General features: G+C 41.4%; 1 protein-coding gene across 1 annotated transcript; it reads left to right on the top strand.

Moving 5' to 3' along the window:
- Positions 1 to 62: 62 nt before the first annotated feature.
- Tmem50a (transmembrane protein 50A) lies at positions 63 to 24,620 on the top strand. Its single transcript, XM_046469070.2, has 7 exons — positions 63 to 219; positions 2,245 to 2,350; positions 5,356 to 5,468; positions 17,799 to 17,866; positions 18,897 to 18,989; positions 21,233 to 21,293; positions 24,151 to 24,620. Exons 2-7 carry the CDS (start codon positions 2,258 to 2,260, stop codon positions 24,194 to 24,196), a joined length of 474 nt encoding a protein of 157 aa, XP_046325026.1. The 5' UTR covers positions 63 to 219; positions 2,245 to 2,257; the 3' UTR covers positions 24,197 to 24,620.
- The last annotated feature ends 104 nt before the right edge of the window (positions 24,621 to 24,724 follow it).

Genomic DNA, 24,724 nt, shown 5'->3' with positions numbered 1-24,724 from the left:
GCGGTGGGCGTGGCTCCCCTAGGGCCGCCCCGTCTCCTCTCGGCGTCCCGCCCTCCTCCCCGTCTCCGCTTGCGCATCGGGCCCGGGGCGGAGCTGCTACATCCGGGCGTCTGGCGGCCTGTGGCTGTTTTGTTTTCTTGGCCGAAAGTCGGGGAAAGTGAGGCTGCCCGGCGCGACGCGACCCGGGGCTCCGGACCTACTGCACCCGCGGGGCTGGACGTAAGTGCCCAGGGGCAGTGGGGGCGCGGCCGCCGGCCTCCCAGGCCTTACAGCCTTGACTGACGCGGTCGCATCGGGTTCCCCGCCCTGCGGGAGGCTGCGGGGTCGAGCTGTGCCCTGCTGGACCCTCCCCGGCCACTTCCTGCCGTCCTGCGCCCGGTCCTGCGCCCCGTCCTGCGCCCAGCGGCCAGACCCCCCGGGCTCGGAGGAGTGGGGCGGTCGAGAGGGCACGGCGGGCCTACCCCTGGGTCCTGGGACCCCCCACCCCCACTTCAAGGCTGGAAGAGACCCCGAGAGGGAGTGTAGTCCGGCTGGGTCGCACGGCCGCGACTCAGCCGGGACCCGCGTCACCTCCCCCCTGCGCGTCCACCCCCAGAGCTCCAGTCCCTCGGCCGCGCGGAGCGTGGGCTGCGGCGGGCTGCGGCGTTGCCTGCAGCGGATGCGGGGCGGGGCCGCTGTGCGAACCGAAAACCAAACTGGGTTCCTGTTCCTCCCAGGGAAGGAGAAAAGGGTGGATTTTCAGAATGGAACTCATCCCACATGCTAGTAGCCTTGGTTATTATCATCGGTTTTCGTAAGGAAGCTAAAAATTGAAGTGGTTGCACTTTTTAGGACATCCTGGGTTTTGGACATCCGTAACTGCTGGCTGCAGAGCAGCTCAGTGCACGGGTTCTGATTTGCGGCAGGAGTTGGGGTATTTCTGGAACGTTAGCAAGTTACATGTAATTCAGGCTCGGCGTGGAGGAGTGTTGTATGTAATTTGTTACAGTTTAGTTCTGCTGTGATGATTTAAATAGAAGTGGATTATTTATTTATAGTCTGAATTAATATTAACCTCAGTTACGTGCTTTTGAGGGAGGGGGTTCTGTTAGAACCAGAACTAGAGGTATTAAAATAAGATTTTTTTTTTTTAATAGAAATGACACCAAAAGGTTTGGAAAAGGAAAAAAAAATGAGGTGAAAGAAAGTGATGTGGGTAGAGGTAAAATGCAGTGGGGTGTTTTCTTTTTATTCTTTTTATATCTGGATATGAAGAAATATACGTTTTATGATAAAAATGTGTAAATTTCCACGTGAAATTTTAAAAAAATCAGGTTCTGTGCTCTTAACTCAGCCAAAGTTTATCACTGCCCCACTGTCCCCAGGACGTCAGTGCTCCTGGACTGTAAATATCAAAAACAAATAATAACTTAGTTTGGAATTAAAGCAATACAAAAGAATTCTTGTGAGTTAGTCATCATTATACTGTTATTTAACATCATTTAAATGATCACTTAGGACTGGGGATATAGCTCAGTCAGTAGAGTACTTGCCTTGCATGCACATGGCCCTGGGTTCAATCCCCAGCACCATGAAAGAATAAATAAATAAATAAATGATCACTTAATGTTCTAAATAGGATGTGACAGCTTTCAGAAGTTAAATTCTTACTTTTTTTTCAATATTTGGATACCCACCTTTGTTCATGTTACTTAAATGTACCAAAACTGTCTTTTTTTTTTTTTTTTTTTTTAACAGTATTAGAGTAAACCCAGGGTCACTCTACCACAGAGCCATGTCCCCAGCCCCTGCTTAAATTTTCCAGGCTGATTTTGAACTTGTGATCCTCCTGCTTCAGCCTCCCTAGGCCCTGGGACCAGATTTTGTTTTTCAAAGTTATGTGGCAGTTCATCAGAAGCTAAATTGAATATTCTGAAGCAATATGTGGAACCAAAATATTTTACTTGTGTTAATTCTCTTTTGGGGGGCAGGTATATTGAGGATTGAACCCAGGGATGCTTTATCACTGAGCTACATCCCCAGTCCATTTTATCTTTTATTTATTTATTTTTTGAGACTGAATCTTTCTAAGTTGCTGAAGGTCTCACTGGGTTGCAGAGGTTGGCCTTCAACTGCCTCAGCCACCTTGCCTAGTTAACTGTATTAAGTTATTCTTGAGCTAGTAACTATTTTCCACGAACACAAATCAGGTTCGAAGAGTAAATGAAAATGCTTTATTTAGTTGTGTTTTGTTTTCTTTTTAAGTGATCTGAAAAAAATGTCTGGATTTCTAGAAGGTATGAGATGCTCGGAATGCATTGATTGGGGGGAAAAACGAAATACTATTGCCTCTGTTGCTGCCGGTGTTCTGGTAAGTGTCACTGATAATTTTGTCTATTATTGTGACGTGTTTTTGCTTATGTTTTGAATTCTTCGTGATGTTTCAAAATATGGACTCTTTTTTTTAACTTTTTTTAAAATTGTTTATTTTATTTATTTGTATGTGGTGCTGAGAATCGAAGTCAGTGCCTCACGCATGCTAAGCAAGTACACTACCACTGAGCCATAACCCCAACCCCCTGGACTCTTTTTAAAATATATTTTTTATATAGATGGACCTTTATGTTTTTCATATTTTTTTAAAGACAGAGAGAGAATTTTTTAATATTTATTTTTTAGTTTTCGGCAGATACAACATCTTTATTTGTATGTGGTGCTGAGGTTCGAACCCAGCGCCGCATGCATGCCAGGCGAGCGAGCTACTGCTTGAGCCACACCCCCAGCACCTTTCATTTATTTATATGTGGTGCTGAGAATCGAACCCAGTGCCTCACACATTAGGTAAGCGCTCTACCACTGAGCCACAACCCCAGCCCCTCAAAATATGTACTTTTTAAAAAACCTCTGACCAATGAATTTATTTTAATAAATTTTGATGTTTTGTTTATTGGGAGGGTTTGTTAATGGTTTGAAATTTGATTCAGTACATTGGTTGGGTTATTTTAACTGCATGGTAAAAATGACATGATGAAACATTTTTTATGGGCTGGGGATATAGCTCAATTGGTAGAGTGCTTGGCTTGCATGCACAAGGCCCTGGGTTCGAACTCCAGCACCAAAAAAAAAAAAAGAAAAAAATTTTTTTATTTAATAAAAAAGTATTATGCCTCATCATAGTGAGTACTGTAAGGTACAAGGCAGTATTAAAGAAACAATCTGGTTAAAACCAGTCAAAAGATATGATTGCATTTTTCCATAATCCAAAGTTGACTTTCTTCTCAATCTCATAAGAAAAATAGGAGGGCATCATTAAAATATATAATTGCTTAGAAATAATTTTCAGAATAAAATTCTTATTTACATGCAAATTCCTCAAAGGTCTGATATTTGTATTTTTTTTTTTTGATACTTGGGATTGAATTCAGGGACACTCAAACACTGAGCCACATCCCTAGCCCCTTTTTTTATATTTTATTTAGAGACGAGGCCTTGCCAAGTTGCTGGGGCTAGCTTTGAATTTATGATCCTCCTGCCTCAGCCTCCCCAGTCACTGAATTACAGGCATGTGCCACCATGCCTAACCTACACCCTTTTTTAAATTTTAATTTTTGAGACAGGATCTCACTAAATTGCATAGGCTGGCCTAAACTCACAATTCTCCTGCCTCAGCCTTCTGAGTTGCTGAGATTATAGGCAAGTACCACTATACTGACTTCTTATAAACATTTTTTTTTTAATATTTATTTTTCTAGTTTTCAGCGGACACAACATCTTTATTTGTATGTGGTGCTGAGGATCGAACCCAGGCTGCACGCATGCCAGGCGAGCGCACTACTACTTGAGCCACATCCCCAGCTCCTTATAAACATTTTTTAAAGTTTTATTGTTATTTTTCCGTGAAGAAAATATTTTGAAGCCAGGCAGAGCGGTGCATGCCAGTAATCCTAGCTATTCAGGAGGCTGAGGCAGGAGGGTCACAAGTTCCAGGTCAGCTTGAGCATTTAGCAAACCCTGTCTCAAAATAAAAAATTAAAATGGCTGGGTATGTAGCTCAGTGGTAGAGCATGCCTGGTTTTAGTCCCCAGTACCACAAAAAAAGAAAAGAAATTTGAATACATCAATCTGAGGGTTAAAAAAAATAGTGAGTCATTACTCATGCTAGCCAATAAAAATGTCATTAATAGCTTATGGATCTGTTTTTAACCTAATAGGAGTAACTTGATTAATCTACAATTGCTATTTTAAATAATTGCCAGAAGATGGCAATTTCTAGAGCTAACTGGGTCAGGGATGGGAACAGGGGTAGAATAGGTGGTTACTTTCAAAACCTTCAATCTTCTTGTCAGAATTTGGTTACTTTTATTATAAATTTCTGCTCAGATGATAAAAATATCTATGTAGTTTTGTTTTATTATGTATCTGCCCTTGATAATATCCATAACCAAATTTCAGTTAGATAGATTATGATCTGGTATTCAAATTGTATTAAACTCATATCTGAAACCATCTAAGACTATACTGTAATTTATCAAGAGGAGAAGCAGTACTGCAGAGCTGTTATTCCACGACACTCAGAGGACAGCTAACTCTACAAACAATAATTGTTCCCCATTTTTAGTTTAAATAATTTTTCTTCATTTTAATCATGTCTTCCTACAGGCCTGTAATACATCAGTAACAGGGCAATTCTTGGGTCACTTGGAATCTGATCTGTTTTTTTTTTTTAGTTGTAGTTGGACACAAAACCTTTATTTATTTATTTTTATCTGGTGCTGAGGATGGAACCCAGAGCTCTACTGCTGATCCACAACCTCAGCCCCTGATCTAGTTCTCTTTTTTTCCATAACATTATTGTAACTTTTTTCTAGTTCACAAAGTTAGATTGAATACTTTATTACAACAATATAAAGTAACAATTGAAAGACTTTAGGGCATGTAATGCTTAACCAGCTATTAAGCCACGTGCAAATTATATGCAAGAAACAGAACATTTAAGAAATTTTTGAGGGGCTGGGGATGTGGCTCAAGTGGTAGCACGCTCGTCTGGCATGCGTGCGGCCCGGGTTCGATCCTCAGCACCACATACCAACAAAGATGTTGTGTCTGCCAATAACTAAAAAAATAAATAAATAAATATGTTTAAAAAAAAAAAAAAAAAAAAAAAAAAAAAAAAAAAGAAATTTTTGAAACTCATTAGAAGGGACCTCTTCACTTAAATACCTTGTCTTCATTCCAGCCAGTCAGATGTGATAGTGCTGATATATATATGTGTGTGTGTGTGTGTGTGTGTGTGTGTGTATATATATATGAGTAGTGTGAGAGAGAGAGAGAGAGAGAGATAGGGTCTCTCATTGGTGTCATCTGTTTTTGTTTCAGTTTTTTACAGGCTGGTGGATCATCATAGATGCAGCTGTTATTTATCCCACTATGGAAGAGTTCAACCACTCGTACCATGCCTGTGGTGTGATAGCCACCATTGCCTTCCTCATGTAAGTGCCATTGTTATTGACAGCACCTGCATAGGTCACCACAAGGTCAAATTGTTTTATGTATAATTGCAAGATTTTAAAATATTATCAAGTTAAAATGTTGGGCATGATTTCAAAATCAAATAGTGGAGAAGGGCGTAAAGAAAAGTGACAGTCCTCTTTTCCAGTCTTCCTTCTGTTCTCTCCCATCTGTCTCCCCCTTTTCTCAGGTAGACTTTTATTTCTGCACTGCTAGAATTTAAAACCTCACATTTAAATCAAAAAACATGTTTAGGGAGGCTTAGACAGGAGGATCATGAGTTCAAAGCCAGCCTCAGCAAAAGCAAGGCACAAGCAACTCAGCGAGACCCTGTCTCTACATAAAATACGAAAGAGGGCTGGAGATGTGGCTCAGTGGTCGAGTGACCCTGAATTCAATCCCTGGTACCAAAAAAAAAATCCAAGTACTTTATCTAAGGGATTATTCATTCTTCCCTCAAATATTTATTAAGCTTTTGTATTCCAGGTTCCTGTTCTAGGTGCAGGAGATACAGTAGTGATTAAAATAGAGAAAAATTCTAGCCCTTATGGAATTATACTCTAATGAGTGGGAAGACAGCAGCTAAGGAGAAGTTAAATTCACAGCATGTTACATGATGATGAGTGCAAGGAAGAAACGCAGAGAAGGAGCTGGGAGCTCTGAACAGGATGGGTAGACATTTTATATAGAATCCAGGAAGCTCTCACAAGAAGGTGGTTTTAGTAAAGATTGGAAAGAAATGAAGGAGCTGACCGTGGGGATAGACAGCAGAGGATCATCCAGGCAGATGAACAGCAGGTTCTCTGCTCTACAAAGGCTCTATGGCAGGGCGACGCACGTGACTGGAGAGTGTGATCAAGGGAGAGGGTGATGGGCAAGGTGGCAGAGCTTCTCTGTCACGTGGTATAGAGCAAAGCAATGTGAGGACTTTGCATCATTGTGAGCGTGATGGAAGCTGTTGGAGAGTTTTGAGGAGAATGATGTGACCTGACTTAACAGGATCATTTCCTCCTTAGAGACAGTAGACAAGGCCAGATGCAGTGGTGCACACCTGTAATTCCAGCAACATGGGAGGCCAGAATGAGAATCCAGCCTCAGCAACTTAATGAGACCCCGTCTCAAAAAATAAAAAAGGACTGGAGACATGGCTGAGCACACCCCTGGGTTCAATCTCCAGGACCAAAAAAAAAAAAAAAACAATTAACACAATTCACTGCAAAGCCAGTGTGTTATGATAGCAGTTTGAATATTGTAACTCCTCACTTCTCAACAGATTTTCAAATGTGTTTTGACAATATTCTTATACTCTGTGAGCTTCTCAAATCCCTGCAGTACGTTAATTTGTTTCATACTTGGGTGGTGCTTTTCTTTTGTTTTTTTTAGTCGTTGATGGACTTTTGTTTATTTATGTGTGGTTCTGAGAATCGAACCCAGTACCTCACACGTGATAGGCAAGGACTCTGCCGCTGAGCCCCAGCCCCAGCCCTCCTTTCTTACTTAGTACTGTTTTTCCTGGCATTTCTGGTTGCCTTGTTGACAAAAAGAATTATGTTTGCTGGAGGGCCCCTTTCATTCTGCTAAAAGCCATACTGGGTTGCTTACTGTGTGGACTGAAATATAATCATGTTCAGCTTTATGTTTTTCCTGGAGTTTCTAGCTGCCTTTTCTCTCTTTTCTTGCATATTCTGTCATCATTCCAAAGTCTCAGTGATGTTTGTTACTGTATCGTTATCTACTTTGGTCTAGAGCTCTCCATTCCAAAAGCCCCAGTCGGTTTCAGTGTGAAGTGTATAAGTGTATAAGCCACCTGTAGAGCTGCACAGTGGAACTTCCCCTCCCCGTTGCCTCAGGATTGGGCCCACTTTTTTCCCTAGTTTCCAGTCTTCACCTTTCATACTCATTTTGCTGGACCCGATGCTCAAACAACTCTAAGAAATAATATGAGAAGGTAAGCTCTCGGATCCTTGTTTGTCTGAAAATGTTTCCATTTTCCCTCTTGCTGTATTCATAGGTTGGTTAGATGTAGAATTCTAGGTTCGGTGTCATTTTACCTCAGAACCTGGAGTCCCTGCCCTGGGGTCATTGACGGGCATCTGATCTTATCCTTCCTGTGCTTGCTGAGAAGACTCAGAGGACTCGCCTGTTAACCTTGCTCCAGGAGATTGTCTTGGGTTCTGTCTTTGAGAATGAAACTGTCACCTCTCTGGCACTCCTCTTGGAGGCGACTACCTTGTTAGCTTCTCCTGTCTCTCTTTTTGCTCCACATTCTAGGAAATCACCTCGGTATCATCTTCTCACCTGAGCCATATTTTCATTTCAGGTCTTGTTTTTTTTGTGTTTGTGTATTTTTTTTTTTTTTTAAATTTCCAAGGGTTTTCTTGTTTGAAGTGCCTTTATGCTTCTTCTGTGTTAGCCCTCAAGGTCGACTATTTATCTGACATGCTGCAGGCCTCTGCTGCAGTGTCTGGTGGCTCTTGTTATCTACTACTTGAACTTTTTTTTTTTTAAGATCTTATAGTAGGGCTTGGGATGTGGCTCAAGCAGCAGCGCGCTCGCCTGGCATGCGTGCGGCCTGGGTTCGATCCTCAGCACCACATACAAATAAAGATGTTGTGTCCCCTGAAAGCTAAAAATAAATAAATAAATAAAATATTAAAAATTCTCTTTCTTTTAAAAAAAGATCTTATAATAGGCCTTTAATACATATTAGAGTCTTTCCCATTTTTTTTATATTTATTTTTTAGTTGTAGTTCAACACAATACCTTTATTTCACTTATTTATTTTGATGTGGTGCTGAGGATTGAACCCATGGTCCTGCATGTGCAAGGTGAGCACTCCACCACTGAGCCACAATCCTAGCCCCCTCATTTTTAAATATATATCATTAAGCATGATAACAAGCACATTAAAACATTCAAAATAATTTTGCATGTAGTTTAAGAATTTTTAGATTCATATTCAGTCTGTACCACATTTTTATGAGGAAGGAGTTGTGATTCCCCTTTACTAAATAAGAAAACTGAAAGGTAGAGGTTAAACTATTTGCCCAATAGTTACTTGATCCTGAGCCTATTTGATCACTTCAGCCCACTGTAATCAGGCTTTCTGCCGGCCCACCATTTCACTGAAACCTTTTTCTAAGTGATTTCTCCATTGCCAAATCCAAAGATGATTTTGGTCTTATTGTATTCCTCCTCTCAGTAGCACTTAACACAAGTGATCACTTCCTTTTTCTTTTTTTTTTTTAATTGATCAATTTATTTTACAGTAGAATGCATTTTCACATGTAGTACACAAATGGTGCACAACTTCTCATTCCTCTGGCTGCACATGGTTAAGAGTCACTCCAGTAATCGCACACGTATATAGGATATTAATATCCATCTCTTTCTACCGTCCTTCCCATTCACACAGCCAGCCCCTCCCCCGACTCTCCTCTACACAAACGAAAGTTCCTTCCTTCCTTCTCTATCCCCCTGCCCCACTATGGATCAGCATCTGTTTATCAGAGAAAACATTTGGCTTTTGGTTTTTTGGGATTGGCTTATTTCACTTAGCATGATATTTTCTAGTTCCATCCATTTACCTGCAAATGCCATAATTTCATTATTCTTTTAGTCTGAGTAATATTCCACTGTGTGTGTGTGTGTGTGTGTGTGTATCACATTTTCTTTATCCATTCATCCGTTAAAGGGCATATAGATTGGTTCCATAGTTTAGCTATTGTGAATTGAGCTGCTATAAACATTGATGTGGCTGTGTCACTATACTATGCTGATTTTAAGTCCTTTGGGTATAAACTGAGGAGTGAGATAGCTGGGTCAAATGGTGGTTCCATTCCCAGTTTTCTGAGGAATCTCCATACTGCTTTCCATAGTGGTTGCACCAATTTGCAGTCCCACCAGCAATGTATGAGTGTACCTTTTCCCCCACATCCTTGCCAGCACTTATTGTTGCTTGTATTCTTGATAATTGCCATTCTGATTGGAGTGAGATGAAATTGCATTTCTCTAATTGTAAGAGAGGATGAAAATTTTTTCATATGTTTGTTGACTGATTGTATATCATCTTCTGAGAAGTGTCTGTTCAGATCCTTAGCCCATTTATTGGTTGGGTTATTTGGGTTTTTTGGTGTTAAGTTTTTTATATACCCTGTAGATTAGTGCTCTTTCAGAGATGCATGTGATGAAGATTTTTTCCCATTATGTAGGCTCTCTCCATTGCATTATTGATTGTTTCCTTTGCTGAGAAGAAGCTTTTTAGTTTGACTCCATCCCATTTATTGATTCTTGATTTTACTTCTTGCACTTTAGGAGTCTTGTTCAGGAAGTCAGGTCCTAAGCCAACATGATGAAGATTTGGGCCTACTCTTTTTTTTTTTTTTTTTTTTTTTAATATTTTTTAGTTGTTGATGTACCTTTATTTTATTTATCTTTATATGTGGTGCTGAGGATTGAACCCAGTGCCTCAAACATGCTAGGCAAGTGCTCTGCCACAGAGCTACAACCCCACCCATACTTTTTCTTCTATTAGGCACAGGGTCTCTGATCTAGTGTCTAAGTCTTTGATCCAGTTTGAGTTGATTTTTGGGCAGGGTGACAGAGGTTCAATTTCATTCTGCTACATATGAATTTCCAGTTTTCCCAGCACCATTTGTTGAATAGGCTATCTTTTCTCCAGTGTGTGTTTTTGGCGCCTTTGAAATAACTATATTTATGTGGATTTGTCTCTGTGTCTTCAGTTCTGTACCATTGGCCTATATGTCTATTTTGGTACCAATACCATGCCTTTTTTATTGCTATTGCTCTGTAATATGGTTTAAGGTCTGGTATTATGATGCCTCCTGCTTCATTCTTTTTGTAAGGACTGCCTAGCTATTCTGGGTCTCTTATTTTTCCAAATGAATTTCATGATCGCTTTTTCTAGTTCTGTGAAGAGTATCATTGGGATCACTACTTGAACTTTCAATTGACCTGTTTCTGAGGGATACAGATTCTAAGTGCAGGCTCCTCTTAATCTGTGTTGATTTATATTCCACAAATGTAAAGAAAACTTCATCTGCTGAGAACTACCTCATATTCTTTTTGTTTTTCTGGTATTGTATTTTTTTCCTCCCTATACTTTCATTTTTAATTAGGCTTTTGGGAGGGAGATGAAACGGGGAGTCATTTTTCTGACCTTTTTAACCCAAATCTTTGTGGTTTTTTTTTTGTTTGTTTGTTTTGTTTTGTTTTGTTTGTTTTGTTTTGTGGGGGGAGGTAACCAGGGAATGAAACCAGAGGCACTTAACCACTGAGTTTTGTTATTGTTGTTTGTTTGAGATCAGGGTCTCGCTGAGTTTCTTAGGGCCTTGCAAAGTTGTGGAGGCTGGCTTTGAACTTGTGACTTGTGATCCTTATGCCTCAGCCTCCTGAGTCTCTGGGATCACAGACATGTGCCACTGAGCCCCGCAAGTGGTGTTTTTTTTATCTTCCTCTATTATATTAAAACATAACATCAAATATATTCAGTGAGGAACCCAAAGTGCACAGATCATATTACATCTTAATAAGTCTTTGCTTATGTATAGACCTGTATAAGCACCACCCAGATCAAGACTGAAACATTTTCATCACCCTGGAATGTTGTCTTGCTTTTTTGCCAGTCAGTACTCCACCACCCCAGCACACGCCCCTGCCCTGCCCTCCGTCACTGACAAGTTTCTGCAGGGTCACCTTGAGTTTTGGAGTTCTCTCTTCTAGCTTTCACCTGACCCTATTGGCATTTCCCATGTTGATTTCAAGTTCTCCCTGTGCTTCTGTAAGGGTAATGTGGCTCTGATGGGCTACCCTCTGCAGCAGAATAGTTAACCATGCACAGGGAAAGGGTCTGACCTCAGGAGCCACCTGCTAAGCAAAGGGCTGGAGTCTTTTTCTTTGAAGTTCAGCTGGTAAGCAGCTGTTTCTAGTTCCTTCCATTTTGTTGCAATTTATTTTATTGTAGCGATTTTGCTGTTAAAGCCCCTTGAGAGAGCTGGCACATTTATGTTTCAACCTTGGTCCCAACTAAAAAGTTTTATTTTTGTTATATTGTTCATTCATTTTGTCCTCAGATCTTAAAAAAAATCATTTTGTTCCACTGTGGAGCAGTAGCAGCCCTGATTGGAGGAACGTGCTGAGGAGGTTGAGTAGACTGTGCCACACAGTGTCCCTGCCGGGGGTCTGGCACTTAGCCATCGCAGAGCTGACTCAGGTCTTCATTAGATTTCGCCATCTGTTTGGCTTCAGTGTACGTCTTTTCAAGGTAGTGTCCAACCATGACCCAGCTGGCCTTTTAAGCCAGAATTCTTAATTGTAATTCAAGTGCATAGGAGTCAAAGAGCAGCTACTTTTTTGTTAATTACTTGTTGATTGATTAATTGATGAATTAATTTTGAAGTACTGAGGATTAAACCCAGGGGCGCTCTACCACTAAGCTACATCCCTAGCCCTTTTTATTTATTTTTTATTTGTAAGATAGGGTCTCACTAAATTGCCCAGGTTAGCTTTGAACTTTCAATCCTCCTGCTTCAGCCTCCCAAGTAGCTGGGATTACAGGCATGTGCTATCACACCTGGCTTTTTCTCTTACTTATAAAGTTCTAGGGGCTGGGGTTATGGCTCAGGGGTAGAGCGCTTGCCTAGCATGCACAAGACACTGGGTTCGATCCTCAGCACCACATAAAAATAAAATAAAGATTTCGTGTCCACCTATAACTAAAAAGTGAATATTTTTTTTAAAAAAGTTCTAGTGTGGCTTTTAAAATGTTAGTAAATGTTTTATGTATTACTCTTTTTAATTAAAAATGCAGAATATACCAGATGCAAAAGAGAAACAGAAGTTACCAATAATCCCACCAAATTATAACATTTTGATATTTGTTCCACCTTTTTTTATACATATATTTTTATTTACTTATTTTTTATTTTTTTGTGGTTGGACAGAATGCCTTATATTTTATTTGTATGTGGTACTAAGGTTCGAATCCAGTGCTTCACACATGCTAGGCAAGCTCTCTGCCGCTGAGCTATAACCCCAGCCCTATACATATATTTTTAAAGTAGTAGTCAACTTATTTCTCCTTTCCTATACTCTTTTTTTTTTTTTTTTTTGGTACCAGGGATTGAACTTGGGTGCTCAAACACTGAGCCACATCTCTAGCCCTATTTTGTATTTTAGAGACAGGGTTTTACTGAGTTACTTAGTGCCTGGCTATTGCTGAGACTGACTTTGAACTTGAGATCCTCCTGTCTTAGCCTCCAGAGTTGCTGGGATTACAGGTGTGTGCCACTGCGCCCAGCCCCCTTTTCTATACTCTTAAACTGAATGATTGATTGATTGGTACTGGGGATTGAACCCAGGGCTCCTTACCACTGAGCCACAACCCATTCCTTTTTATTTTTGTTTTGGGACAGAGTCTCACTAAGTTCTTGGGGCCTTGCTAAGTTGCAGAGGCTGGCTTTGAACTTGTGATCCTATCGCCCCAGGCTCCCAAGTTGCTGTGATTACATGCATGTGCTACTGTGCTCAGCTTTTCCTCCATTCTTCCTGACAAAGTTTAGTTCAGATACCATTAGGTGGGGTCAGGGATGACAGACATCCTCAGTGGAGGGCCAGGTGCCTGCCAGGGCTAAGGCAGGGTGGTAAGTGTCTGCACAGGTGGACAGCCACCTCTGGCTCTTAGGTCTGCACAGGATGGGTGGTGGGGCTGTAGGGAGGGCCGTGAGAAGACAGTCCTAGAGGGATGTGGGAGTCTTTCGCAGGGTGACAAGGCTGTCCATAATGGGGTTGAAGAACAGTCCAAGGACAGCTATACCCCCAAAACAAAGAGTGCACCTAACACCCAGATCTTAGGTTATAAATACCATTCTCTACTGAAAGGGTTCCAGCTCTTTTTTGTTTTGTTTTGTTTTGTTTGTTTCTTTTTAGCTGTAGATGGACACAATACCTTTTTATTTTATTTATTTGTTTTTATGTGGTGCTGAGGATCGGACCCAGTGCCTCACACATGCCGGACGTGTGTGCTACCCCTGAGCCCCAGCCCCAGCCCATCTCCAGCTCTTTAAGCACATGGCTGCTTCTAGAGTTCGGGCACACAACACGCGAGGAGAGTGGACCCTCCGAGAAACGCTCACCGATAGGTGGGATGTGTCAAAAGAACCTCAAGGACATCTCGACATTCAAGGCACCCTCAGGAGTCACATGAGGAACAGATAAATAATGGTAGAAATATACTTTAACCTTCAAATAAAATAGGAATCTATGGCTCTATAATGATATGAATAAATACAAAAAGAAAAAGAAAATTTGTTTATAGCAGGACACACGTAGTACTTTCCCACAGAATACGAGCTGCCTTGGGAGAAACCTAAGGTGAAGTCTGGTAGATCCCACCTAAGAATCAAAGTCAACCTCATCATCAATGGGACAAATCAAAGCCCTGTGCCACCCGCTGGATGCATTGACAAGAACTCTGTTGCTTGTGTGTTCTTTCTGCCGCAGATGCGTCTCCAAGATTAGTCATGAGACTTTAAGCAAACCCTAATGAGGGAGAGTCTAAAAAATAACTGTCTTGAGCTCTTCAAAAGCATCAAGGTTATAAAAGTCATAAAAGGCTGAGGAAATGTTCCACTGTGAGGACAAAAGTGTCCCATGATTCTGGACAAGATCCTTTTGCTAGTGAGGACGTAAGTGGGGAAGCTCAGATAGGGTCCGTAGACTAGATGACTCAGGGATCATGGTTTTGATTGTTGTGGTTCTATAGAATTATCGTATTTGTAGAAATAAGTAGGAATTTCTGGGGTTATGAGGTATCGAGTTGAAAAATGTCAAATGCTGCAGGAAAAAAAATTATACTGTTCTGTAAATTTGAGAATAAATATGTCCCAATGCCAGACAAAAAAGTAGAAATCGTTCACTCCAAATGTACCTAATGGTGGAGAGAAGGGCAAGGTATCTCATAGAGAGCTATGAAGTTTATTCATGTGGCCCAGCAAGGAAAAACAAGAGCTAAAAATCACTAACCTGAATATTTGCATTTTTTTAATATGAAGGTTATTTTAAAATAAATTTTATGTATAAAACTTAGTATTGAATTCATAAAAAATAATTGTAAGTATTTTGAATCATTCTAAAACTTTGATTTGTATGAGTAAGTTAAGACCTCATGTTATTGTGTAAAACAATTAGGAGGTAAATATATTTTTCAACACTTTTATTGAGCATCTACTTTATGCCAAGCCTTGGTCTAGCACTGAGAATAAAAATGGGAAGCAGGATAGACATGGCTCTGCCCTCATGAATCTTACATTTTAGTTTCACACACACCAAATGGGTATATGTAAGACGAATGCAATATTTTTTACTTGTTTTAATTAGTTATACATGACAGTAGAATGCATTTATGCACTTCGATATATCATACATAGATGGGATATAATTTCATTTTTCTCAGTGTACATGTTGCAGAGTCATATTGATCATGTAGTCACATATATACATACATATTAATGTCTGTTTCATTTTACTATCTTCCCTATCCCCACATTCCCTCCCCTCCCCTCTCCTCACTTCCCTCTACCTAATCTAAGGTAACGCTATTCTTCCCTAGTGCCCACCTGCTTATTGTGAATTAGCATCCGCATGTTAGAGAAACATTCAGCCTTTGGTTTTGTGGGATTGGCTTATTTCGCTTAGCATGATATTCTCCAACTCGAACCATTTATTGGCAAATGCCATAATTTCACTCTTCTTTAAAGCTGAGTAATATTCCATTGAAAAAAATTATATATATATATATAATATTATATATCACATTTTCTTTATCCCTTCATTCATTGAGGAACATCTAGTTTGGTTCCATAGTCTAGCTATTGTGAATTGAGCTGCTATAAACATTGATGTGGCGGTGTCACTATACTATGCTGATTTTAAGTCCTTTGTGTATAAACCAAGGAGTGAGATAGCTGGGTCAAATGGTGGTTCCATTCCCAGTTTTCTGAGGAATCTCCATACTGCTTTCCATAGTAGTTGCACCAATTTGCAGTCCCACTAGCAATGTATGAGTGTACCTTTTTCTCCACATCCTCGCCAACATTTATTGTTGCTTGTATTCTTTTTTTTTAATATTTAATTTTTAGTTGTAGTTGAACATAATACCTTTATTTTATTTATTTTTACATGGTGCTGAGGATCAAACCCAGGGCCTTGCACATGCTAGATGAGCACTCTACCACTGACCCATAACCCCAGCCCCATTGCCTGTATTCTTGATGATTGCCATTCTGACAGAAGTGAGATGAAATCTTAGAGTAGTTTTGATTTGCATTTCTGTAATTGCTAGAGATGTTGAACACTTTTTCATATATTTGTTGATCAATTGTATTTCTTCTTCTGTGAAGTATCTGTTCACAGAAGTTGGCCCATTTATTGATTGGGATATTTGGGTTTTTTTGTGGTTTTTTTTTTTTTTTTTTTTTTGAGTTCTTTATATATCCTAGAGATTAATGCTTTATATGAGGTGCATGAGGTAAAGATTTTCTCCCAATCTATAGACTCTCTCTTCATATTATTGTTTCCTTTTCTGAGAAGAAACTTTTTAATTTGAATCCATCCCATTTATTGATTCTTGACTTTACTTTTAGGGACCCACTTTGAGTTGATTTTTGTGCAGGGTGAGAGATAAAGGTTTAATTTCATTTTGCTACAAATGGATTTCCAGTTTTGCCAGCACCATTTGTTGAATAGGTTATCGTTTCTCCAGTGACTGTTTTTGGCATGCTTGTATAGTATGAGATAACTGTATTTATGTGGGTTTGTCTCTGTGTCCTCTATTCTGTGCCATTGGTCTACAAGTCTGTTTTGGTGCCAGTACCATGCGGTTTTGTGAATATACCTCTGTAGTATAGTTTAAGGTCTGGTATTGGGATGCCTCCTGCTTCACTTTTCTTGCCAAGGATTGCTTTAGCTCTTCTGGGTCTCTTATTTTGCCAAATAAATTTCATGACTGCTTTTTCTATTTCTATGAAGGATGTCATTGGAATTTTAATAGGAATTGCATTAAATCTGTATAACACTTTTGGGTAATATGGCCATTTTGACAATATTTATTCTGCCTATCCAGAAGCATGGGAGATCTTTCCATCTTCTGAGGTTTTTCTTCAGTTTCTTTCTTAGTTCTGTAGTTTTCATTGTAGAGGTCTTTCACCTCTTTTGTTAGATTGATTCCCAGGTTGGTTGGTTGGTTTTTGAGGCTATTGTGAATGGAGTACTTTTCATAATTTCTCTTTCAGTGGATTCATCGCTGATGTATAGGAATGTGTTTGATTTATTGGTTTTTGATTTTATATCCTTATACTTTGCTGAATTCATTTATTAGTTCTAGAATTTTTCTGGTGGAATTTTTGGGATCTTCTAGATATAGAATCATGTCATCAGTAATTAGTCATAGCTTGAGTTCTTCTTTACCTATTTGTATCCCTTTAATTTCTTTCTTTTGTCTAATTGCTCTGGCTAGAGTTTCAAGGATGATGTATGTATAATATTTTGTAACTTCAACTTGATATATTGTGAACTTATACCCACGACATTTAAATTTTTCCAAAGCATCAATTTAGGGTGATACTTTATGAAACAGTAAAAGACTTTTTATGTTAGAATATGTATCAGGGATTGAAGAAAAGAGATTCTACCACCGAATCTCTTTGATAATGGCATCAAAGCAAAAAGTTACTATTTTATTTGAACTACAATTATGCTCCAAACATTGGGCACTAATACAAAACTATTACAAAAAAATTATTCCAAATTACATTTTAAGTAAATTTTGGATTGATAAGGGCCCATTTCCTTTCTACCACTGCCACACACTGTTGAGTGTGCCTGATGTATACAAATGAAACCAGAGAGAACTCTGCTGAACATTCTTTTACCTGTTCTAATCTTAGCAAAAAATTTTGAGAATCTCGTACTTAGAATCACTTGAAGATCAGAATCCAGGTTTCTGGGCTCCCAGCCTGAAGGTCCTGCTTCAGTAGGTTGGGGTGAAGTCAGAGAATTTTCAAGCAAGTTGACAGGGAGTGCTGACCCTGCCGTCTGGGGCCACAGCCACAGCTTTGGCAAATGGCTGGCTGAGGTGACTCAAGTAAAGTCACGTGAACGTGTTACCCAGGACTCATGAGGCCTGACATTGAATTTGGGAGACTTTAGCTTATTTTATCTAATAATTTGACATCATAGGCAGTTTCTCCTCAGGGTCTGAGGTCCTGACTTCTTGGTTTTATTTATTCCCACAGGATTAATGCAGTATCAAATGGACAAGTCCGCGGTGATAGCTACAGTGAAGGTTGTCTTGGTCAAACAGGTAAATAAGTGCAACCAGCATTTTACTATCATCCTCAAAATGAGAACTGCATAAAAGGGCAGAGGGAGGATGGTATATAGAGCAGAAGGTTGAAGTCACCTTTGGTCAGAGTTGGCTGACAGTGCAGAACACTGCCCAGGTTAAGTGCATGGCCCTCAGCAGTAGCAGGTAGCCATTGGTGACCGCTGGATCCGGTAGGGAACAGTTCGTGGGAACACATGCAAAATAGAATATATGGTATTTTAAACTATACCATATAAATTTTTTTTTTCTCTTTTTTTGCCACCATATTTGGTTGAATTAGCATTTTGAAATAGAATCATAGAAATATTTTTTAAATTGTGGTAAAATCCTATAAAATTCACCATCTTAACCACTCACACATGTACAATCCTGTATTATTAAGAATGTTGTCAGGCTGGGCGCGGTGGCGCAGGCAGTCATCACCGAGGCTTGGGAGGCTGAGACGGGAGAATCATGAGTTCAAAGCCAGCCTCAGCAACTGCGAGGCGCTAAGCAGCTTCAGTGAGACCCTGTCTCTAAATAAAATACAGAGAAGGGCCAGGGATGTGGTTCAGTGGTTGAGTGTCCCTGAGTTCAATCCTCGGAACCTAAAATAAAATAAAAGTACATTTGTGTTATTTGAAAGCGCTCTTGGAGAACTTCAAACTTTGGAGCACAGTTTCTAGAAATATATAGAGAATGAGCCTCTGAATATAGTGAGAAATGTGAAATGTTTTGTAGTAAGATTAAGTAAAATGTTTTTTAGCAGAGGGAATTGGGAGAAGTAAATACAGAATATACCCACGTAGAATACAAGACCAATAGATTTTTATTACACACACACATTCTGTAACCAAGAAAGAAAAAGGCCAACATCTCCACCAGTGGGGTTCCTAACACATCTTCTCCCACTGTTGCTGTTGTAGACATTAATGCACTTCCTATTTGTTTTTGTTTTCTTTTTGGAAGTTAACTGAGCCGACTGTGCCCTGTGCCAGGCAGCTCTGGTAACAGTCCCTCTTTACAGGTGCTCGCATCTGGCTGTTCCTGGGTTTCATGCTGGCCTTCGGCTCTCTGATTACATCTATGTGGATTCTCTTTGGAGGTTATGTTGCTAAAGGTAAGAGAGATGCCAGCTGCATTTTACTTTAACGGAACACTGAAATTTTGCATTGAAGTTGGTTATTTTAGAATGAAGCTTTTTTTCATGTAGATGGGCCAGCTCCCAGCAACGCATTTATACCTGAGCACACCCCTCCTTCCTGTTAGTGTGTGGTTGTGTTTGTTTTATATATTTGTAGCCTTCCTTTCTTCTGTATCTTTTCTTCCAGTCCAGAGTCTGGTAGGAATGACAAATAGCTCAGAACTTTTCTGGCCTCCCAAAGTCTCAGAAAGCAGAATGTGCATGTTCTCTAGCTATTGAGCAAGTTTTGACTTTCAGAATAGTGTCTGTGCAAACTCTAACCCCGAGACTTGAAATGTATTCAGTTACGTCTCCCTGGTAATATGATGATGTCTTTTCATTTTACATGGGAAAATTAACTAACATTTCATACAAGTCTGCCATAAAAGGCCAGGGTAAGGAAAGCTCAGGAGAAAGCGTGTGTTAGATCCCTGGTTGAAGTTCACCTTGAGGGACCCAAGAAAAATATGAAACCCATTTAATGTTACAGATGAAATCACCTGTACTTATCATAGTAAAAGCATAACAAGAATGATATGCAAGAAGTGGACCAACCTAGATCTAATTTAGTTCTTTTTTAAAAATAACAATGTACTTTCTTTTATTTCTCCTTTTAGAGAATAGTTAAGATGTGTGGTGAGTATGGTGGTGCACACCTGTAATCCCAGCAGTTTGGGAGGCTGAGGCAGGAGAATCACAAGTTCAAAGCCAGCCTCAGCAACTTAGTGAGGTCCTAAGCAACTCAACAAGACCTTGTCTCAAAATAAAAACAAGGGGGCTGGGGTTGTGGCTCAGTGATAAAACACTCGCCTGGCATGCGAAAGGCACTGGGTTCGATCCTCAGCACCACATAAAAGTAAATAAATAAAATAAAGGTATTGTGCCATTTATAGCATATATATATATATATATATATATATAAATATCCTCGGATATAGCTCAACGTTAGAGCGCCCAAGTTAAATCCCTAGCAAGAAAACCTGGGTTAAATCCTTAGGTAAGAAAACCCCCATGCCTCAAAAATGTGCTGGCTCTTAGAGAGTTGAGAATCACCAGTTCACGGGTCCAGAGGTCACTTGGAAGCAGAACTTGGAAGGAAGCCCTGGACGCACCCCTCAGCACCAGGCCGAGTACCCTGCACACTCCTCCTCCCTCAGGTGCTGTTGGTCCTGGCCAGGCTGTCACATGCCACTGTCAACTCTCTGAATTGAGATAATTTAGCTCCTATTTTAACACCTTACTTCTAAGAATAAAACGGAACTTTTATATTAAAGTCATGGATTTCATAAATTTTTATTAAAATTATTTAAATCTTATAGACAGGAATGATAGGCATTTGTAAGATGTATGTATTTTTTCTTTTGTTTATCTGATTTATTATCAAAACTGTTACCAAAAATATAGAAATGAAAAAAAGCAAAAGAAGCTGTAATAACCTTACCACTCTTAAATATTTGGGAATGTTTCCCTTCCATCCCTTTTGTTTGTTTGCCTGGTTTCCCGAGAGTGTCTCCACATCGGGTCGCGTCTCTCCCCTGCCCCCTTCATAATCTCGTTCAGCACAGCAGCCAGAGGGATCCTGTTAAAATATGTCACCTCATGCTACATTTTGTCTCAACCCTCCAGTGGCTTCTCATCTCAAAATTAAGGTCAGGGTCCTTATGAGGCTGCAGGGCTCTGCAGGACGCTCGCCACCAGCCTGCCCTTTGCCTCTCTGATCTGTCCCATTTTTCCTGCTCTTCAAGGGGTTGTCCCTCTATGTCCCTCTATGAGGCCAGCATGTTCTCCCCTCAGGGCCTTTGCCCTTGCTCTCCCACTACAGGGTCCCTGCCCTCTCTTCCTCATGTCCTCACTCCAGTGTCAGCTTCTCATGAGGTCTTCCTGGCCACCTGTGTCGCATGTCATCATTTGCTGTATTTCCTATACCACCAGTCCGCTTTATTTTCTTTCTAGTTTATTCTGCTCCATGAGGGCAAAAAAAAATTTGTGAAGGGAAGGAAGGGAGCTGCTGTTTACTAAGCCAGCCCTGTGCTGTCGCGCACATTACATTACTTAATGCATCGACCATAGTAACCAGAAAGATCAATTATCTTAGGCAAGAAAACTGACAATTGCTGGTACATCCAAAAATAAATGTTTTGAGGTCATAAACTTCTAAATATTTCATTTGTTTTTTACAGAAAAACCCATAGTGTATCCTGGAATTGCTGTGTTTTTCCAGAATGCCTTCATCTTTTTTGGGTAAGTTGGTTTTGCGCTTTTCACCTCATCTGCTTTTAATCCACTTCTTTTATGTTCTGTGTTGTGTTTGCTTGTCCTGTCCTGCCCTGCCCTGCCCTGCCACCCCCGCCACCCAGCCACTCCAGGCTGTGTCTCAGGAGTTCCCGCAGCAGGGCCAAGGGGGCTCTGTCAGCGGGAGCCACCAGGCCTTGCCATGTGCAAGCTGGAAGGGGGGGGGGGTTCTGCTTGTTCCTGGGCAGAGTCTGTGGCTTTCTTCAAGTTTTTAAAGAAGGTCCTAATCCAGAAACGGTTGGGAAACTATAGAACTTTTTCTTCCCCATCCCTTCCCATCTCTTAAAAAAAAAAAAAAGAAGAGCCTCTTATCCACTTGAACCATTAGGTACTACTGGTTGCCCTTAGTAAGAGCCAGCAGTTGGTATTCATAGTTAGTCTTTTCCACCACCAGGCATTTTTGCCATTTTATAAAGTCAGTTTGAAAATAAATATGAATTTAGATGTGGCAAGATACATGTCCTCTTCGGTTAAACCTTGTGTCCCGAAACTGATGGAGAAACCTCAGAGGGTTTTGTTTTTAAGTAAAGCTATTGACTTTTTTTTGCAGAAAATAATAACTGAAGCTTATTGAGCAATTACTATGTGCTAGGCACCATTCTTAGAGCTTCATTTACATGTACACTCTGTTAATCCCCATAGCCACTCTTAAGGTGTCATACCATTTTATGTGAGCAAACAGGCACAGAGACATAGATAACCTGAGACCAGGTGGCTGAAGTTCAGATTGAGGTTGTCTAACTGCAAAGCCTGGTGTGGTGAGATCTGAGGTGATTTCAGCTGGCACTTTCTCTTTTGCTAAGTCTTTAACCAGTTGCTTAGTTAGTTGTTTCCTTTCTCCCTTTAAGATCATAACACTTGGGCTGGGGATGTGGCTCAAGCGGTATCGCGCTCACCTGGCATGCATACGGCCCAGGTTTGATCCTCAGCACCACATACAAACAAAGATGTTGTGTCCGCCGAAAACTAAAAAATAAACATTAAAAAAATTCCCTCCCCCCCCTCCCTCCCTCCCTCCTCCCTCTCTCCCCCTCCCTCTCTCCTCTCTCTCACTCCCTCCCTCTCTCCTCTCTCTTAAAAAAAGATTATAACACTAAAAAAATATAAAATGAGTAAATCTCTCCTCCCCCTTATGAAATAAAATCTGAGTGAGTCTGTTAGTCCGCAGGGAGGTGTGGCTGTGTGTAGGAGAGGGAGTGCGGCCATGTTCAGGGTTCTCCTTCGAGTCACATGCTGAGGTTTGAACTTAAAGGAGAACCGTTATTCAGTTAAAAACAAATTAGGTTCCGTGGCAGTACTATAAGCAAATTGAAACTGAGTTCAGCTGGTGGGCACTGCTATGGGAACAGTTGTACAGATTGCCTGCGGTTCTGATGTGCAGCACAACAGTGCTTAGCGAAGGTACGAATTACCATTCCAGCAATCAGAGGCAGATGTCCGTACTAGAGGTGACCTCCTTCTAAAACAAAGCCCAGCTCTGAGGGGCCTAAGAGATCAACTGGCCATCCAGCCCAACCCTGCCACAGCTGTTTTATTTGGCCAGTATAGAATTATTTTTGTTATTGAGCCAACATTTAAAAATCAAGAGAGTTGACATAAAAATCTGAACTTTGACTTTTTCATTAACGACCAACTGGAGCCACCTGGGTGTCCCTTTTCAATAGGAGCTGTTCTTCCAAGCAGTCCCATTGCCTGGCACTGAGGACCAGCTGCCCCTCGGCTCGCAGGCTGGCCTCTGCCCTGTCCACTCCACATGGCACCGTGGGAGCTGGCCGCCTTGTGGTTGGCTCCCTGAAGCCTGGCGGCCTCTGTGCCCTGTCCTCCTCCTCATCTCTTCAGCAGTCACCTGGCCACGATGGACTCTTACCTGTCCTTCTACACTCCAGACAGCTTTTTATAAACATGGTTGCACTCTGGGCTTTTCCAGTGGGGGCCTGGACGACAGCGTGGACACACGTCACCTGAGCCCAAGGCCAGAGCGCTGGGAGGGCATCTTTCTGACACACTTGTCACTTGGGCTTTTTGTGGGTTTTTTTGCTTTGTTTCTGGCTCTGCCATGCCTGGTGAGATTTGGGGGGTGGGGCAGTGCTGGGTGGAACCCAGGGCTCTCATGTGCTGGGCAAGCGCTGGACTCCTCCCCGGCCCCCAGGTTCTCTGAGGCCTCTTGCCTTTTGAGGTGCTGCTTGCTCTCCCTGAAGCATCTAGTCCATCCCTTGCAGGCTCTTGTTCCCACCAGACTCCAACTGAACTCCTGTTTGTCCCCAGAGCCACCCATACATTGTCACCTATCAGCCCTTCCCTGCCTTCCAGGTGGGCTGAGCCCTGCATTTCTGTGCTCCCCCGGCCCCTGTGCTGGCCACATTGTGGTAACATACGTGAGCAGTTTGAGGACAGAAACTCTCTCAGTTATCTTTATGGCCCTCACATCTAGCACATCAGGACACCCGAAAAAGGTGCCTTGATGGCCGGATGAGCAGCTCAGTGAGGGGGCAATTGCCTGGTGAGCAGAGGCCCCAGGCTCCAGCCCCGTCCTGCAACAGGGTGTTGAGTGAATTTGACAAAATCAGATATGTGACAGTCATGCGCCGAGCGTCAGCTGACTTGGAAGCATCACATGCCCTTCCAGCACCTCCGGGTGAGGTCTGGGAAGGCGGTGTGGCCAGTAGCATGGCTGAGCAGGATGGGAGGGCACTGGGCCACAGAGAGGCAGTCTGAGCAGTCACTCTGGTGCTCCTGTCCTGCCATTCTCATACTGTCCCTTTCTGCCACTCCGGGCAGTCACGTGGTGTTTTTGCTTTATCCACAGAGGACTGGTTTTTAAGTTTGGCCGCACAGAAGACTTGTGGCAGTGAAGGCGCAGTTCATACAGCTCACAGCCCTGCGTGGGTGTCCCACCGCCCACCCCCAGTATTTTGTAAAGCCTTTTTCTAAACTTATTTCCGAGTGTAGTCTCCTCTTCGAGGTGCGCAGTGCTAAAGTCACGAGGGCAACCATGGAAGGCCTGCGGCAGCCAGCCCAGTCGCCTACGGTGTGCACTGATTAACTCGCAGCGCCGAGGGACACTGTTTCACACGAGAACTCCTGTCGGGTTTTATCATGGTCTGATTTGTAAAATTAAAATAAGTCACAAAAGAAATTATGGATTTATCAATATAAGAATTGTTTGATTTGAGGTCCAAAACTACGTGAAGTGCCCCAAGACTTAATGTGGTTATTTAATTGTAGCCTCTTTGTGTCAAATCTTAAATATAAACGTTTTCTTGTTTTTCAAAACTATTCAGTGGCCAGCCTTCTTTTTCATTATACTTTGGTTTTGGTTTATGCAATTTTACCAACAATTTCTGTCCACATTTCTGCTAAGTAGCACCTGAGGGGCTCCC

This window comes from Marmota monax, unplaced genomic scaffold, assembly GCF_021218885.2.
Source record: "Marmota monax isolate L192 unplaced genomic scaffold, Marmota_monax_Labrador192_F-V1.1 WCK01_AAM20220418_F8-fsc00008, whole genome shotgun sequence".
Lineage (NCBI taxonomy): Eukaryota > Metazoa > Chordata > Mammalia > Rodentia > Sciuridae > Marmota > Marmota monax.
The sequence above is the reverse complement of the archived record's forward strand: the minus strand, read 5'-3'. Positions and strand labels throughout refer to the sequence as shown.

Excerpts from the sequence above, each read along its gene's own strand:
- Tmem50a (XM_046469070.2), top strand. The coding sequence starts at position 2,258 with ATGTCTGGATTTCTAGAAGGTATGAGATGCTCGGAATGCATTGATTGG. Across the intron at positions 5,469-17,798 it reads GCCACCATTGCCTTCCTCAT|GATTAATGCAGTATCAAATG; the intron begins GTAAGTGCCATT and ends TTATTCCCACAG. Across the intron at positions 18,990-21,232 it reads TGGAGGTTATGTTGCTAAAG|AAAAACCCATAGTGTATCCT; the intron begins GTAAGAGAGATG and ends TGTTTTTTACAG.